At 31.8% G+C, this 18,390-nt stretch overlaps 2 protein-coding genes across 5 annotated transcripts; one reads left to right on the forward strand and one right to left on the reverse strand.

The window, feature by feature from the left end:
• Window positions 1-101: 101 nt before the first annotated feature.
• LOC107924373 (regulator of nonsense transcripts UPF3) lies at window positions 102-5,808 on the reverse strand. Of its 4 annotated transcripts, none has more exons than XM_016854789.2 (13): window positions 5,555-5,808; window positions 4,830-4,936; window positions 4,523-4,618; window positions 4,286-4,384; window positions 4,103-4,182; window positions 3,661-3,753; window positions 2,937-3,051; window positions 1,977-2,077; window positions 1,560-1,794; window positions 1,308-1,454; window positions 901-1,015; window positions 753-809; window positions 102-663 (listed from the first exon to the last, which is right to left on the reverse strand). In XM_016854789.2, exons 1-13 carry the CDS (start codon window positions 5,692-5,694, stop codon window positions 600-602), a joined length of 1,449 nt encoding a protein of 482 aa, XP_016710278.1. In that variant the 5' UTR covers window positions 5,695-5,808; the 3' UTR covers window positions 102-599. The 4 variants fall into 4 exon arrangements, with proteins under 4 accessions (XP_016710278.1, XP_016710276.1, XP_040952156.1 ...); XM_041096222.1 differs by having other exon boundaries at window positions 628-663; window positions 901-1,007; window positions 5,555-5,807; XM_016854787.2 differs by having other exon boundaries at window positions 1,308-1,794; window positions 5,555-5,807.
• A 4,665-nt stretch (window positions 5,809-10,473) lies between these two features.
• Window positions 10,474-15,721, forward strand: LOC107922913 (protein MODIFIED TRANSPORT TO THE VACUOLE 1). Its single transcript, XM_016853121.2, has 5 exons — window positions 10,474-10,986; window positions 11,478-12,224; window positions 12,483-12,635; window positions 13,423-14,364; window positions 15,087-15,721. Exons 1-5 carry the CDS (start codon window positions 10,780-10,782, stop codon window positions 15,126-15,128), a joined length of 2,091 nt encoding a protein of 696 aa, XP_016708610.1. The 5' UTR covers window positions 10,474-10,779; the 3' UTR covers window positions 15,129-15,721.
• Window positions 15,722-18,390: the final 2,669 nt, after the last annotated feature.

Here is an 18,390-nt window from a genome sequence, read left to right on the forward strand (position 1 = left end):
TTTTATATTAGTGTCTATGTATATAACCCATATTCAATCTTGCTTGAGTATTCAAATATATCAAATCCATATGACCTTACTTTAATTTTATGATCCTTTTCTAACTTCCAAAGTACAACCTTCATATTAAAAAGATATTCATGTAAACTTACAAACGCTTTGCACTACATCTTTCAATACCAAGTTCAGAGTTCGTGTTCAGAGTACCATTTTTTTCTTAGTTCCCAGGCTACAACCTTCTTTTTCATAAATATATAGAGCGAGACCAAATATGATTCAAGCAAACTTCAAAAAACTTTGCACTGCATCATTCAACAAAACACTAAAGAAAAAGAAACCCACAAGACCATCCAGTAAAATCTCCCCCTTCCAGCAACACCACTGATTTATCACCAATATTCTTGATCCAGTCAGTCATATCTTTCGGACCACACCAAATTTCGGACGATCCGATTCTTCGCCAATGCTTGCTCTTGACAGTCATCTAATAAGAGGATTAATATAGTACCAGGTAAAGGACTAATCAAGAACATATTCTGTGGAGAATACAACTATTGCAAACCCAACAAGGCAAATAGGTTGTGTTGCATATGCAAAAGTCATTGCAGCATGGCGGAAGATAAGAACCTCGAAATTGGGTCAAAAGGGTCACAATGCAAAACCCTGTAGATCGAATGAAATTAGTTTTCACAAACCCAGAAAGAAGACTAAGGTATAGAATCTTAATGGGATTGGATACAAAACCGGCTTACCGGTTTAAGATAGATTCTCTAAGAACCAGAGGATGATTTCTGAACCCAAACTTGTTTCTGCAAGTAGATAAGAGGAAATGAACATGAGAACCAAAGGTGAACAAAAGATGACAGATTCTGCAGTTGATTCTTCATGGGATTTACTGACCTCATGGGCTCCGGAGCTAGTAGCACCTCCTCTTTTTGAAGGCTTGACCTCACTTGATACGACAGATCCATCGGCTGCAGGGCCCCGGCCAAATTGTCGATTGGAACCTGCATGACTGTATCAATCAATATGACATTCTAGTACTACTGTACAAGACAACGATGCTGAATTGATCAAATTATAGATATGGACTATAACAGATTTCTGATGCAATATTACATCAATAGCTATGTCTCATTTCATTTCTCATTGGGTAATAACCGGAGGATCATAGGCAGAAAATGAGGTAAATTAGCTTCCCTCATTTCTAGCAAATTCAAATAGGATGACAACTTGATACAAGAACTATATACCAAATTCATCCACACTAGCAAAAACCAGATATTCATGTGCAGAAGCATTAATACCTTCCATGGATCGAGAGGCCTGCACTGATTGTATCAAACGCTCCTCGCTGGATTGTGAAACATCAGAACGATGAAGAGGGGCCCATACACCACGATCAGGTCTATCCTTATTTCTTGTACGTTTTTCATGCTTCTCACTTCCAGAACCTGAACCATGCAGTCCCTTTTTGATGAACTTATCATCTGAAACTCTTTTTGTATCACCATCAGATTTCAATGCAGGCATTTCATTAGGGACATGACCATTCATACCCGATCGTGTATTAGTTGGCTGGGGAGGTCTTTTGACAGTGTCCGGACTTTGAGTTTTCTGCTGAGGCTGGACTGCCGCTGAAGATTGATTTTGGCCCGCTTCATTTCTCAAAAGTATGCTCCTTATTAACTTTCCACCAGCCTTGCGTCTTTGACCCTGTCTTGAAGCAGATGAACCAGGTGAATTTACTACAGGAGATGATGCACCCTGCTGTTCAGATGCACCCTCTGGCACCTAGGAATCCAAAAGGAGATCATCATTATATGCATCCATAAAATTGAAAGAACCAATTCAAAAGTCAACTCCATAAGCAAATATAAAACGATTCTCAGCCCAGTATATATCAAACTTAAATATAGCTTAAAACGGACACCGTGAGGAATAAAAATGAGACAAATAAAATGAAAATATCTTACATTAGGTGCCTCTCGATCTTTTGGTTTTAGGAGAAGGATCTTTTTCTTCCCAGAATCAGCAGAAAAAGTAATTCCAGTTACAGGACCATCAATGCCACAGACTGCAATGCAATTATTAAGCAAAAATACAAGAGAAGGAAATACAATGAAAAAGAAAAATTAAGAACCAAATGAAAAGGAGATAATTCAAACAAGTCCAGAGACAACAAAGCATAAACTTAAACATATATATGCAGCGACAATCAAAATTAACTGCAAATAGAATGGCAAGCGGCTCTTGCACTTGTTCCGGTATAATAAATGATAACAGGAAAAAAAAAGAAAAGAAAAAAAGTCAGCATTATTTCACAACTTCACCCAGCCATTGAAATACAGAGATAATTTGTATTCTAAAGTATGAACTCAAGTTGACCTAAAGATCCATCATGGAGGCTCCATTAAGCAAAACTTCAATGTATTCCCTTTTAAGGCACTATAAGAAAATAGCAGCAGCAGCATATCAGTGTTACATGGGTCAGCTATATCTATAAAATGTATATAATCTCTCTGGTCTCCAAGTTATAAGGGAAGGGTCATCACAGGTAAAATTAAATGCAGAATAACAGGTGGCATTGGCATTGATAGCAGGTAAAGCGTACAAAAGTCCTTTTTCAGAAACATATAGAATTAGCTTCGCAATAAAACACATTCATAGAACATGCTAAGCCTTCTGGTTAGCCATTTAATGAGATGTGTTAGCAGACAACTTTGAGCACTCACAGATTTATATTAATTTAACCCAGTAACAAACACGAGAACAGCATGAGCCATTTTTATGTGCAAAAATAAACAATAACTTAGTTTCTTTCACTAGACCTGCATCTTGCAAACATTCATGGTTATAACACTAACAAGTTGGTATAAATGCTAACACAGATCTATGTGGATCATAACCTCTGCTAAGACTGTTTAAACCCTTACCAGTTCCATTCTCTCTCATTTCTTTCGCGACAGAAGTCACTAATTGATCCTCTTGCTTGGATGCTACAAAATAATTGGATTTTTTACCACCTTTTGCACTGTCTTTTTGAATATACTGCCAATCAAACAAGTTTCATCAAATGAGAAAATAACAAGCAATCCATCTTCAAAAATCAAATGCGCACACAAAGTAACACATGATCATTGGAAAGGATCATTTAGAATAACTTCATATGAAAGAGAGTCGATGAATACAATATTTTAGGATATCAAAACTTCATGCAAAATTTGCTCCAATGATTTGTAAAATATTAAAAGCATCCTACAAGCATTCACCTAAGGATTCCATCCTACAAGCATTTCCGAAGGACTTTCAAGGTGCTTCAAATTTTAGAAACCAGCCAATTTTGACATCTTATTCAACCGCAAGTGCCTCAATAAGTTGCTTCCTAATAATCTTTACAAGCAAGGAGAAAGCAAGAATAAATATAAACTAAGAACAGAGTCACAATTATAAAGCAGATGATCCAGATAAGCAAAAGCTATGCTCTTGTACAAATAAAAGGCCCCTGATTCACCAGTAGAACGACTTTATAAGAGAAATCCACAAAAATGCAAATATACTAATTTTCGGAAGTACTGAAAGGTTTACATTCATGTAGCAAAAGAACCATATGCTCAAGTATCCAGCAATGAAATAAATAATAAAGCTATTAACACAGACCTTTTTCTTCTCAGAGCCCTTGCCACTTGATCCAGGCTTGCCTGTAGACACAGCGGATATTTTTCTGCCAACCTTTCTTATAGTGATTGACCCCTATCATCAAAACAAACCAAAATGTGGACGGCTTATTAATTCATTTCTGTTTCCATTTCCTTTTCCAGGGACAATTTTAAACACAAGGATCTCAAGAAAATAGTGACCCAATGAGACATTAGTAAATATTAGACTGCAGCATGTGTGACAGACATCTCATGGAAACTTTCTGGTCAAATTGGATTCTAATAATTCAAGTGGAAATTTAAGAGGAAAAGAAACCATGCAAACACCTTCTGTCAATGATACGCCCATCATGTTTTAATAAAGTTGGATCACACAGATGCAAGCGCAATGAACTAAAAATAACAAAATGATATAAACTTGCAACTCTTCCAAGGTAAAATACCTGAGTTCCACTCTTGGCAGCTCGTTTCTGACGCACAAATTCCATTAGTGGTGTAACAACAGGAGCTTCTTTTGGAGCACCTAGAAAAGAATAAAGTACAGCCAAGGAAATCACACTCATATTAGGGTGGCAAAAACTCAGAACTAGATTTAACAATTTTTTATTCCTTCTACCATAACTAACCAGATAGTTCTGCTTCTTTTCTCTCCAACTGAATCTCAGCACTGGGAAGATTCTCAACAGGTTTTGCAATCAATTTGAGAAATTCCAGATAATCAGGATCTAGTTTCATAAAAGAAAAAGAAGATTTAGTACAAGATAAAAAGCTATAACTATCATTTCAATGTTAGTTAGAAAAGCTTCTGTTAAATATATGTGCCTAACAATAAACTCCTTTTCTTTTTATTAAAAAAAATGCACCTTTGAAAATGGTCCCTTCACGACCATCCTTTTTAGAGCTGGACTTTGGTACACGCTGTGAAGGAGCATATTCAACAACGGCCTTAAATTGAGTACCTGAAATAAGGGGCATCAAAATGATAAATTAGAATAGAAGGATCAATGGGTATATTAAACTCAGAGACAAAGAAATTAACAAATTGCGATCAAATTGAACAAATGCAAACAACAGTTGTATTTCACATTTTTAGAAAGAATTCCATAAGCTGTCCTCTAAACCAAAAGTTCATAAGCGTCATAAAGGATCAACCATTTAACCATAACGTACCCTTCTCATTAACAAATATATGCCCATCAAAGAACTCAGCAAACTCAAAGACATCTTCAGGCCTATTGAAGTTGATGTAGGCTCGGGAGTAACTCTGTTGCTTATGGCTGCAAGTGTTTCAAGAACCAACCAAAAAAAATCCATAAGGATCAAAAAATGGAGTAAAGGAAAATAACTAAATAAAAGCATGTTCAAATTAAAATTTCAAAAGTTTCTTAATCTTCCATAATGTTCAATCATATCTTAGTTAAATTCATCTTCTTCCCAAGCCTTCTAGTATGACCGACATTTAGTTGGCCAAAATATATATATGACTAGCATTTACAGGATTGAAATTTATGATAATTTCTTTTAATTCCATGCAGTTCTCCAAGAAGCAAAGAAAGGAAACATAGTAAAGAAAACCATATTCCTAGCTTAAAAAATACATAAAAGAATAACCTTAGCTCTGAAATTAGTTTCAAATTTTAACTTTCAATTATTCCAACCTACCCCCCCCCGGCTTCTTCCCAGCTGCTAAAGAACAAGAAATTACTGTCTTAATCCAAACAACAAAACTTAATCTTATCAAATACCAATCCCTAAAGGCATAAACAAGAAATTCAACAGTGCAATCACAAATTGTGCCTAATTGGATACCCTAGGAACTAAACTAGAAAACAAAATACAAATAACCCCCCCCAAAAAAAACGAAATAAGGAAAATTAAAAGTTGGAAACCCTAACCTGGACTTGCCGAGACGGAAAGAGAACCAATTATAACGATCGGAGAAACGATCGTCGATTTGAGAAATAATAAAGGGTTCGGTGACGGACGGTGGTAGATGCCTTATCACCACTTTCGTTTTACGCAATGGCTCCTTCATCTCGATTTCTCTTCCTCAAAATTCCTTCGGGTTTTTTAGGGATTCAATTTCCAGTTTCTTTTATTTCTAAAGTCTTAACGCAAAAGTTTTTCGTACGAGAGTCTCTTTTTGCACAGGGATTTTTATTTTCATTTTCCCTTTTTTATAATTATTTATTATTTTTATTTTATGATTAAAATACTAAAATTTATAATTAAATTGTAGATAATCTCTACTAATACTTAATTAAATAATTAACTATAAAATCAAATTTATTTATTTAAATTTATAGCGGTAATTTAGGTATAATTTTTTAATTTCAATCCTTCTCCTATTTAAACATTTAGATTAGTCTCTTTACTTTAATTTATTAAGATTTGCTCCTTATACTCTACAAAAAATTACGAAGAATCTAATTGGGCAGCACTACTAAACCTTCATGTTAAATCGGTAGTCTAGAAATTCGTTGTTCGATAATTTATATTAGGAAAAATGATCGGTTCATCGAATTATATGCAACAAAATAGAAAAATAGTAGTGTAAGTTCAAGTGTTTACCAACAATTAGATTGATTTTATAGTTTTTGTATATGACAATGATCAGGGGTGGAGCCAGGGAGCTGGCAGGGGTCCCGGTCACCCTAAAATGAAAATTATTTCATTTAAGTCTTTTTATAATTAATAATGATAAAATTACTCTTTGACCCTTTAAATACGATAAAAATTTTATCTAATCATTTAAAAATTATAAAGATATAGACTATTAAAATGGTGAAATTACATTTTTACTATCATAAAAAATATACAATTTAATTTCGCCCCAAAAAAATTCATAATTAAGTCAAGTTAATTTCACCAAATGTCATCGACTTATAATTCAGAATCTAAATTGGTTCCCAACTTAAAATTGTTTTAATTGTGTGATCAATATTTTAATATCATATCAATTAAGTCCTTCTGTTAGCTTAGCCATTAGCTTGGGCATTAAATATCAATTTTAAATTTGACATGAAACATATTTAAAATACATAGACCAAATTATAAACACATGTATACTTATTGCATGGGCATCTTTAATCTATCCAGTAAAAAGAAGGCTTACATTTTATTGACATTCTTTTTTATGGTACAATTTATATTCTTTTTTTTAATGTCAAAATCAAGTTGTTCGTGCAATAAATACACACAAGTTTACAATTTAATCAATGTATTTTAATACGATTCACGTTAGATCCAAACTAGCAATTAAGATCTAAATTGACAACTATACCAATAAAAGGGCTAATTGAGAATACTAATACTTTAAGGATTCAAGTATAATATTTTGATGTTTAGGGATTAATTTAGAATATAAATAATAATTTGAGGATGCTTGGTTAATTAACCCAAATTTATTTTAATAAAAACAATACTTTCATAATTTAAATATAAAAAAACCATGTTTTTTTTGTATTTCCATTCAAGTTCAAGTTGTATAGCAGTAAGTATATTCATGTTTATAATTTAATTCACATATTTTACATATATTTCGTCTTAGATTGAGTTGTCATTTAGCATTCAAACTCAAAGACAAAAGCAAAGGAGTAGGCAGTAGCCTTGGTCCCCCTAAAAATGATAGATTTGTGATTTAATCACTTACAATTTTAAGAAATTACATATTAGTATAATGGTAAAATTATATTTTAGCCCCTGATAATTTATGGTTCATCTATGGCCCTCATAAAGTAATTTTCTAGGTTCGTCCCTACTTAAACAAATAAGTAGACTAACATAAAGACTTATTAATAGAACATGAATATTTTGAGAACTCAATTAATAATATCTTGAAGTTCGAAACCAATTTAAAATTTGAACCAAGTGCTTAATAAAATTATCCTAAAAAGTAATTTTGAAACATTTAAAAAAAGTTTAATTTTGAATTTCACCATATACTTTTATAAAAATTAAAAATTTAATCTATATATTTTAATTCGTCATAACTTGGTCCTCATACCTTACAAAAACCAATAAATTAGTATAGTTGTTGGAAAACGCATGAACTTATACAGTTAATTTTGCTAATCTATTGTATACAAATTGAGGAACACTTAATTTTTGTTAATACTTTGCATATAAATTATTAAACAGTTAACTTTCAAGGCATCGAATTTAAGGTGAAGGTTTAATATAATACAAAATAATTAAATTAATTTCTTAACTTTCGTAAAATATAAAAATTAAATCATGGTAAATTAAAATAAACGTATCAATTTTTATAAAAGAAAAAGGTAAATTTGGAAGTTAAAAAAACAATAAAAAGGACAAAACAACAAAATATTGTCTTTGCTGTCACCTTTTCCGAAGTGAAGAAATCAAATAAGAAAAAAAAGGACGAAACCCTAATTGGATTGCATTCAATCAAAATTCAACAATTGTCTCAATCCTTTTTCAACCAAGCAAGTAGATCGATTTTGATATCTTCAATTCAATCAATTTATTTTAAATAATATTTATATATATATATTAGGATTTTTCCCAATTCTATCATTAAATTATACTCAATATCATTAAATTATTGATGTTTTGGTCATTCAATTTTAAAATGTTGCAACATAGTTATTGAATTATTCGAATTTTTTTATTTAAGTCATTGAATTATTTGAAATTTTTCATTTAAGTCATTGGACTGTTAAGTTATTTATTTAAAAAGTCCGGTTAGCGAACTCTGATTGACAATTCAATGATCAGTATAGTGGATCAATACCACTGACGAGTAAAATAACATACTTTAGATCAAAATCAATTTGACAGTTCATGTCAGAGATCAGAGAGAAAGTTATTTGGATTTTGATTCGCAAATTTGTGACGTTTAAAGCTATTCCTTAAAAAAAAAAACTTAACTATAGAAGAGATTGATAATGAGAGCTTTCGATTGGTACAGGTTGTGCAAACAGGAAAGGCCATACAATAATGATTTTATAGTCTAGTGACTTAAATGAAAATTTTTTAATAGTTTAGTGACCATTTTTTAAATTTTTTAAGTTGAATGACCAAACCAAAAACTTACTGATAATTTAGTGACATTCGATATACTTTACCTCTAAAATAATATTAATAGATTTTTGAAATTGAAGAATCAATTTAAAATTTAGTCCATGATTTAAGAAGGTGCAATGAAATTAACCCAACAATATAATAAGAATTTTAATTTTTGACAATAGCTAAATTATCATATTGGTATCTCAAAATTCTTATTTATTGTATTTTTGATATAAGGTTTAGAACAAACTATAGTTCCTTTCGAACCCTTAAATAAGAGGGTAATATTTTTCAATACTATTGAACCCATATCCTTTTATATTGGTAACAATGTCGATACTAACTGAGTTAAGACTCAATCTATTTTTTTTAAACTTGTCATTTTCTCCCAAGTGTATATTGCGTTTTAATTTTTTTAGATTTTTTTTTTATTTTTCATTCATCTCTATTATTCTTCATTTTGCCATTTCTCTCTTTACGGAGAACAGAATAAAACAGAGTTAAAACAAAACTTTACCTTCTTTTTTCCATTCATTTTTACAATTCGGCTCCTCTAACCTCCTTCGCTGCAACTCTTCGGTGTTTTTCAAAATTAGATTAAGAATTACCTGAGATATTAATTCGAAGAAAAATAAAAAGAATTAATCAATTTACAAACCGGTTGAATCACAATTTATAAATTTTTAATTTTTTATAATTTTTATAATAATTTATTTAATTTATGTCAAAGCACATTTGATCACTTATCCAATTTCTTGAAATATAATTTATTTATTTAAAAAAATTATAAAATATTAGTATTCAAATTTAAGTATCTATAATTTAAAATTTTAATAAATGAAAAAAATATAACTATAAAAAAATGTATATATAAACACGAAATATTAAATGAGGGATAAAAATTAAATTAATAAAATAATACCAATGAACTTAAATAGACTTAACTCTTAATCATTTTAAATATGGAAGAGTTAGTGTAAAATTTGAAGAAGAAAAAAACTTTTGAGTTAAATTTATATATAGACTTAACTATGTGTGGTTGGATTCAAATAAGAAGTGTTATGGATCAAGTCGACTAAATATGATATTAATATACTTTATATTTGTTTAAGCTTAACCTAACTCAAAATATAAGTATAAAATTTTATTCAAATTCGTTCATATTTACAAAAAAACTAATCTAAACTCATTTTAAGCCCGTCCATATTAATTTTTAAATTTTTTTAAAATATTTATATTATATTATTTAATAATTATTTATATTTTTATTTATTGAAAGTTTTTATATAGTTATCTTAACATTATTTTAATGTTTATATTAGAGTAGTATTATATATTTAGTATAAGTTTAATTTTTTTAATGTGTTCTAAATTACATAATACAAAGCATTATAAACTTAAAAACGAGCCAGATCAGGATCAGTCTTTTAATGTTCAAGTTTGAGCCGACTCGTATTTTAAACAGGTATAATTTTTTTCTCAAACCCATTTTTCGAACCTAATAATTTTTACCAAAATCCTTCGAAATTTCGAGTGGACCTTCGAGTCTAGACAGATAACTCAACCCATCAACAGGTCTAATCCAAATCTCACATAGTCTCGCACAGAAACGACTCAAGCTGGGTGAAATGGAATTACATGCATCAAATTGACACAAAAATAAAATATAAAGCATCAAACTGAGAATTTATCTATTGTACAGGGGCTAAATTAACTATTAAGCCAAAAATAATTGAAACGTTTAAGAAAGCTATAAAATCCAAAACAACCAAATCATGTCTTCGGCTCTTCGCTCTGTTCCTTTTCCCTCTGTTTACGTTTTGAAGTTTTCAGATTATGGTTTTTAGTTTTTACCTATTTTTCCATTTCTTAAAGGCGAAGAAATCAAATAACAAACGGACGGTACCCTAATTGGATCGCATTCAAATTCCGCTATTAATTGCAATCAAATCGAAAATTCAACAACATTTTTTCATCATTTTCAATCAAAACGATCAAAGCGAATAGATCAAATATTGAACTCTTCGAATTCAATCAAAATTTGAATTTAAGAATTTTTTTTGTTTTTTTTCTTTCTTCAATTTTCGGAATGGATTCCAGCAGGCGAGCGGTGGAATCGTATTGGAGATCGCGGATGATCGATGCGGCAACCTCTAATGAAGACAAAGTAACACCCGTTTATAAGTTAGATGAGATCGCCGAACTCTTGAGATCTTCGCATGTTAGTATCGTGAAAGAGGTCGCCGAGTTTATCTCGAAACGACTCGATCACAAAAGTCCGATCGTTAAACAAAAGGTGATTTCATTCAATTCGCTTCGAATTTGTTTCATTTTGCTTCAATGTAGTGCATTATGAGAAAATTTTCGTCTAGTAGTTAAGTAATGGTCGTCTAATCTAACCAAAGTTCAATGTGGTTCTAAAATGAAAAGGCAACTGGTTAAAAAGCAAGGAAAGGAGCAGGGGCGAACGGAGAAATTTTTTTTTGGCGGGAATTAAATTATATATTTTTACAATTTTAATAAACTATATATTTTTGAAGGATTAAATCAAATATTTATCATGTTTGAGCAAAGTACAATTTTATCATTATTAATCTAAAATTTTATAAACTATAAAGGCTTTTATGAGAAATTTTCCACTGGAGAGGAGTCTAATTATTCAAAAGCGAAGAAGTTTTGTCATGTGAATGTTGTGAGTTACTGCATGGTTACGTGCGGGCGAATTGTATCCTAAGATTAGAAATTATCAAAACATGTTGATACTTGGTTGCTAGTGATATTTTGCAGGCTTTGAGGTTGATAAAATATGTTGTGGGAAGGTGTGGTGTGGAGTTTAGGAGAGAGATGCAGAGGAACTCAATCGCCGTGCGTCAGTTACTTCATTACAAGGGGGAGCCTGATCCTTTGAAGGGGGATGCACTCAATAAGGCTGTAAGGGACAATGCTCAAGAGACTATTTCTGCTATATTTGCAGAGGACACTAATAGCAGCAAGCCTTCGCCTGCTGATGATCTGAATAAACGAATACAAGGATTTGGAAATACAAACTTTGAAACGCCTGTAGATGATAAGAAATCAATTCTCAGTGAGTTTGTTGGTATTGGATGTGCATCTATCAAGCAGGGAATTAGTAGTTTCACTCAGGTTCATTCGTTTAGAAAGAATGACAACGGGAAGAACAAGGGTCCTACGCTTCGAAGGTCATTGACTACAGAAATTGACAATTCTGATAGGTATGAACCAGTTGTATTGCCCAATGACACTCAAGGAGTTTCCATGAATACTGCCAGTGGACCTTGGGGGCTGGACTTGGGAGAACTCAAGACAGAAACAAAAAATGGGGAATCCAGCTCAAATCATTCAGGGACTAAAACTCGTGAAGAGAGATTATTGGAAACCATAGTGACATCTGGTGGTGTTCGTCTACAGCCTAATCGGGATGCCATTCAATCTTTTCTAGTGGAGGCTGCAAAGCTTGATGCATTAGCTTTAAGTCATGCGCTTGAATCTAAGCTTCTATCGGCAATATGGCAGGTAACTCTTTGCTCCTATGTACTGAATCATGAGATGACATGGCCACTGGCAGTGATAGTGGGGGAGGGAGGTGCTTAGCTGAAACGTTGGCTATCTACCCTAACGCATAACACCTATTCATGCAGGCACCCTGTTCTGATTAGATGATCATGTGTCATATTTCTGATAATTTTATATCGATTTTTCCTCCTCCACCCCCCGCCCCCAAAATAGTGAAGTATTTATCTTTTAATTTTAACTAGAATTATTGATGATCAGGTTCGCATGAAAGCTGTGTGCCTGCTTGAGTCCATTCTGAGGAAAAAAGATGAGCATTTCCTAATTGTGGCTTCTTATTTTACCGAGAACAAAGATGCTGTTTTGAGATGTTCTGAGTCTCCCCAAACTTCTCTCAGAGAAAAGGCTAACAAGGTAAATGTACAACCCGTTGCTTTACGTTTAAACCGAAAGATAATATATCTTCTTTCTTATGATTTAAGATCCAGCATAGAGCACTATTTTTGGTGGCATGCTTTTTGAGGGGTTTTCCCCCTGTTGTTTACTAAACAGCTATATTAAGCTCTAATTCAGTAATCTGATGTCATTGGAATATAGGAAAATTCATCCAGCTCATTCTTGAGAACTTCCTTTCAGGGACAGGAAATTTTCTTTTGGTTTCATGATAAAGTGTAGGAAGACTAATTGAACTTTCCCTCTTGTTGAGTTCATTAAAGTCTTGCATTGAATTGGTGGCATATTTATGCATATCCAAGTTGATTAGTGTACTAGTTTCTTCTTATAAAATAATATATATTTATCTAGGAAATTTTTGCTATCGTCCAGAAATGGAAATAGACCCTTCAGGTTGATTTGTTTGTGGTTTTGCTTTTTTTATTATTGTGGAAAACTTTCTCGTTACTTTTTGTTCTAACTTACAAATTCAGACATTCTAATGGTTGATTCTTGACAGTTGTCAGATTTCGTTTCAGTTCCTTTCTTTTGGTTACTCTTCTGCATAAATGAATATATTCATGATCTTTGTACGATCATTGGGTTTTATCTTTAATGCTTTGGTTCTTAATGTTAGACGACTTTGAGTAGTTATTATGTGCACTAAATGCTAATTTAGAGCTGGTAGGGATACTTGTTTTCTGAGTTAAGGAAGTACATGTTACAGTCGAGTGGTTGAGTTTGACATATATATGGTATTGGTAAACAGGTATTGATCCTTTTGAATGGGGAACAGATAGGAGGTTTGGCAAGTCATTCAGAAAAGTCTTTGAACGCGGAGACAACACCTGTTCAAATGCCTGACCTGATAGACACTGGTGACCAGGATGATTGTAATGAACTAGATAATTCCACAAAAAACCAACATGATCAAAAGACTCCGAATCTGACTGTAAACCCACTTATGGCTGAGTTATTAGTAGATGACCTGGGTGCTGGTCTCAGCACCAGGGAACAGAAAAATGATGATGATCCCTTTGCAGATGTCTCATTTCACACTGGTGAGGGTAGAGAAAATGTGGGTGATCTCGTCTCTGGGATAACTATAAATGACAAGTCAGTTGTCGATGGTAATTCTATGGCTGCAAATAGAAAATCTGAAGTAATTGATATCTTTGGAACCAATTCTGAAGCTCTGCCAGAGACTCAAAAAAATTCTGTTAGTGGTATAATGACTGGCTTGTCAATGAATGAGAATTCATCTAATTTGAAACAGAAAGGAATCTCTTATGAGACACGCCCTGAAAATATATTTTCCAATTTCAGCAATCAAGCTTCTAGTGATGCTTTGAGTTGTTTCCATGGTTCCCAAGCCGCTGGGATGAATGCAAATATGATGCTTCCTTTAGGGACCATGCCATATGCCGTTCCTCCTGGAATAATAGTGAACCCAGCCTTTTCTTCTCAACCCATGAATTACGGTGCTATGGGTAGTTTCATTGCTCAGCAGCAATTACTTGCAACAATGTCTAACTTACAACACTTTGGTAATTGTAATGCAAAAAAAGCTGGCATCAATAATGTTTCCAGTGGATCTAATGGAGGACCACCTCTGCCTGACATATTCCAGTCAAATTTTACAACTCAAATGCCTAGTTCAATGATAAATAGTTCAAAGAACGAGGACACAAGAGCATTTGATTTCATTTCGGTAAGTTTAAGTTCTAGCATATGCTATTTAAGGTAGTCTTACATGAATTTCCTCCTCTCGTAATAAGTTATACGTTTGAAGCAATTGTTCCATGATGAGTCGAAATTTTATGAGATCCCACCCCAGAATGTCTTGTATTGGATATGCCTGCTCTGTAGGAATTTGCCTTATCGGCAGCTGGAAAATTGAAGAAGCAAAATTTTAGAACCTTTAGCTTCCTATCAATCCTATCTTTGTTTTGAATGACTTCGTTGTTTGTCTTGTGATTCGTAGTGATAACTTGCTATTAAACTTGTGCAATCTAACATGGAAAAATTGCAGCTTAGTTATATATATATTATGGTTCTCTGTTGTGTTTTCTCTGGAGCTCAGTTACTTGTACATACGTTAAAAGGTTCTAATACCACCCGGTTGAGTAACTCGTCCAGGTTCATGGGTCAAACCAGTTTGAACCTGGGGATGCGTTCCCTTTCTTTATGCTATATGCCAAATCATGCCATAACCTTCTGCAAATAAGTCATACAACACGAGTCTCTTATTGCAGCAGTTTTCTGTCTGCGAAGTTCCTTTGTCAGGCAAATCATTTTCTCCATGGTGCCATAATTTAAGTAATCTTTTTGCATCTCATATGCTGGTTATACACGCCAAAACTAGCTTGGCAACATGCCTCTGCTTCGCTTTCTTTGTTTTCTCTTATCTTATATTTGGTTTCTGTTTCGCAGGATCATCTCGCGGCAGCCCGTGATCCAAAAAGGACGGTGTAAGGTTTGTGCTTGCACCCTACATACCGTCTTATAGAATATTACAACACTTAAATAATAGTACTGTTCTTTTGGAACAATGAAGCTTTGACATTACATGCATCGTTGACCATTGCTTTGCATGTAGTAGGGGGGGGGTGTAACATCCTTATAATTAAAATGTATAGGCTATGAATCTTTTAGGCTTTGTATTCGAGATGAAAGAAAATTGGAAAAATCTTTGTGCAGTTAATTGTTCCAAACAAAAAAAGAGTAGAATGAAAAACATGTTTAAATAAATGAGACCTAAGAAACGGTGTAAGGACAGAAGATGCTGAGATTCGAATTCCAAATTTGCTGAATACCATTTTTTTCATCATGGTTACATGAATCAACTAAGATGAGTTATGTATTTAATTGTTTTTTAATTTAATAATTAAGATTCATAATCGTATTTGTTATTTCTAGCTCAACTTTTGGAATTTTTCTCTCCCCCCCCTTTTTTTTGTATCTTTGTTAGTGTAAAATAGGATCACTTAATAGTTCTGAATGTACTATATTTACTTTTACAATTTTCATATTTAATATATATTTGAAGTATAATTAATGTTTGGTTTAAACCATTCTAGTTGAATCAAAACTGAAATTCAATTAGTTTAGTTGGTTTAATTTCTTAATTGATTACTAAAATAATGGAGTAATCAATTAACTAAATTAGCATTACTTTAATTTCATATGAAAGTAAGTATGTATTTTTTTGTTTTGAATGAATGTTGCTAGTTTAATTGAAAAAAGAAATATTTAAAATAATTATAAAGAGATTACTAAGCTTTAATCAAATATAAGAAAAATACCACTAATTGAAATTTAAATATCACACAACAACAAAACACTTTGCAAATTTTAGAATTTTCTACATTCCATTCAAAATAAGGAGGCTTCAAAGAAGGAAGAATAGACGTGAAAGAAGGGAGAAGAGACGTGAACGAAGGGACATAATTGAATTATGGGGTTTGATTAGTCCCTTTTACTTTTTTCCAATTTCCTTATTGGGACAGGCAAAAGCAAAACAAAACAGCTATAATTGAAGTTCTATATTAAAGATCACACCGATTTGTATTGATTGATGCTGTGTGGGTGATGGGGCCTCTCTATTCTCTTGGCTAAATTATTGGGTTTATACCCCCTTTTACTTTTCCCATTTCCCTACCTTCCATTTTTTTACTTTACTATTACCGATTCGATATATTTAATTAATTATAATATAGAATTAAATCATTATAAATCGTAACGGATAAAAAATAGGCTAAATAGAAAAGAATTAAACAAAAGTTACATATGGTGGAAAATTAAAATTCATCTATTATAGTTGTACATAATAAAATTTGAACCTAAATACTTAAAGACTCGATACATCATTCTTTATATATATTTTTTTTGTTTTGGATGGGGTGGTTTATATCAATTTTCAATCTTAAACAACCTAACAAGCACTACAATAAGCTCTTCCTTCTGGCTCAATTCTTCACTTCAATCATATGCTTAGCTCCCATAAAATTATAGATAAATTGCATACCAAGTAGGCCCTTGTTTAATTATGGAATTATGAAGTAGTTGATTAATTTGAAACGCGAACTATGTCATTTAAAATTAAAATAAAAAATTCTTGTAGTAAACTATCGGTTTTAGATCAATTTTCGATAAAACTGGGAGCAAGGTCTAAATTGAACTTATAAAATTACAAATAAACATAAGAGATAAATCTCAAAATTATATATGAACTTTATTTGAATGTGGAATTGTATACATGAACTTTAGTTTGGTGCAATTATACACGTGAAACTCTAATTGTGGTTCAAATGTATCCTTGAAATTTTAATTTTGATTTAATCATACACAATTAAAGAAATAAATACACCAATTTATTTTTATATTGTGATTCAAATGTATGCAATATACACCATTTTATCTCTTTTTTATTTTCCATTTTTAGAATTAATTTTAGTTTTTCTATAAGAGAGAAAAACTTGGATTTTATAAGAAGTTTCTTGGGTTTTTATACAAAAAGCTTGTGTTTTTATAGGAAAAACCATTTCATCTTTTTAGTTTCTTTTAGTTTTTAGAATTAGTATCTGTTTTTTAGCAAAAGAGAAAAATTTGGAGTTTTATAGGGAATTACTTAAGTTTTTACATAAAATTGAGTTACATATGAAAAGCTTAGGTTTTATCTTAGCAACTAAATAACTCAATTTTTTTTTATAAAAACTCATGTTTTTTTTAAGAAAAGTAAAATTAATTCAAAAAAAAAGAGAGACCAAAATGAAAATTTATTAGAGTTGGGTGATTAAAATGAGTATATGTAATGACAAATTAACTACTAATGACCAAAATGATAAAAATATATAACGATAGTAACAAAAATTTTAAAAGTATGTAGCAACAATGTCTATATTGCAAATTTTTTATTTTTGATGTCCAATATGAAAATTTATGAAAATTGGGTGACCTACTATTATGTAAGTTATGTTTGATTTATAATTTTTAATAATTAATTTGCTTGTAGTGAATCAAGAAACCCTCTAATATATTTTATTGTTTATAAAGACAAACTTTTTGAAATTCATAATTGTCTCTCTTTAAAATGAGATATCCAAGATTTAAACATAAGTCTCTTTAATAGTACGTGTGCCTTGCCACTTCAACACTTGTTTGTTTTGTTTTTGCTCTTTGATCCTCTACTTTTATTCCGTACATCAGTGAGGTTGTTAGAAAGTTTAGTATCAGGTCTCTCTTCACTTTTACGTTAGTAAACTAATATTTTTGTAATCGGATCGATGGTCAGATTAATTAGGTCACTGTTTATCAATTTGACTGGTTGATTCGGTTTGATTAAATATATTATTAAAAAATTAAAAAAATCCGATTCAATTGATTTTTAGCTCGGTTCATTCGATCCATACTAGTTTATAGATCAATCAATTTAACTTCTTTTTCTGAATTGGTGTGCTGACCGGTCCAATGTAATCCAGTTCCAATAACCTTGTTGTAAATGTACCACCAACCTTGATGTGTAGCCAAAATGCAAACCATGAAACTGCCCACCACCAACAAAAAAAAAGGCAGCAAAATATGATAGTTGATGAAATTACAGAGAGAAAATGACATTTTGGGTGTTACCAATAATTTGATTTTCTTGGAATTTAACCATAATTAGCAACGTATAAAGTATAAGAGTTCAAATTCAAACATCACAGGACAATGAACCACTTTACAATTTTTACCATTT

This window comes from Gossypium hirsutum, chromosome D06, assembly GCF_007990345.1.
Source record: "Gossypium hirsutum isolate 1008001.06 chromosome D06, Gossypium_hirsutum_v2.1, whole genome shotgun sequence".
Classification (NCBI taxonomy): Eukaryota; Viridiplantae; Streptophyta; class Magnoliopsida; order Malvales; family Malvaceae; genus Gossypium; species Gossypium hirsutum.

Coding starts and splice junctions, on each gene's coding strand:
- LOC107924373 (XM_016854787.2), bottom strand. CDS start 5,694: ATGAAGGAGCCATTGCGTAAAACGAAAGTGGTGATAAGGCATCTACCA. Junction 4,385..4,522: donor TGAAGGGACCATTTTCAAAG/GTGCATTTTTTT, acceptor TTATGAAACTAG/ATCCTGATTATCTGGAATTT. Junction 3,754..4,102: donor CTGCCAAGAGTGGAACTCAG/GTATTTTACCTT, acceptor TTTTGATGATAG/GGGTCAATCACTATAAGAAA.
- LOC107922913 (XM_016853121.2), top strand. CDS start 10,780: ATGGATTCCAGCAGGCGAGCGGTGGAATCGTATTGGAGATCGCGGATG. Junction 10,987..11,477: donor GTCCGATCGTTAAACAAAAG/GTGATTTCATTC, acceptor GATATTTTGCAG/GCTTTGAGGTTGATAAAATA. Junction 12,225..12,482: donor TTCTATCGGCAATATGGCAG/GTAACTCTTTGC, acceptor ATTGATGATCAG/GTTCGCATGAAAGCTGTGTG.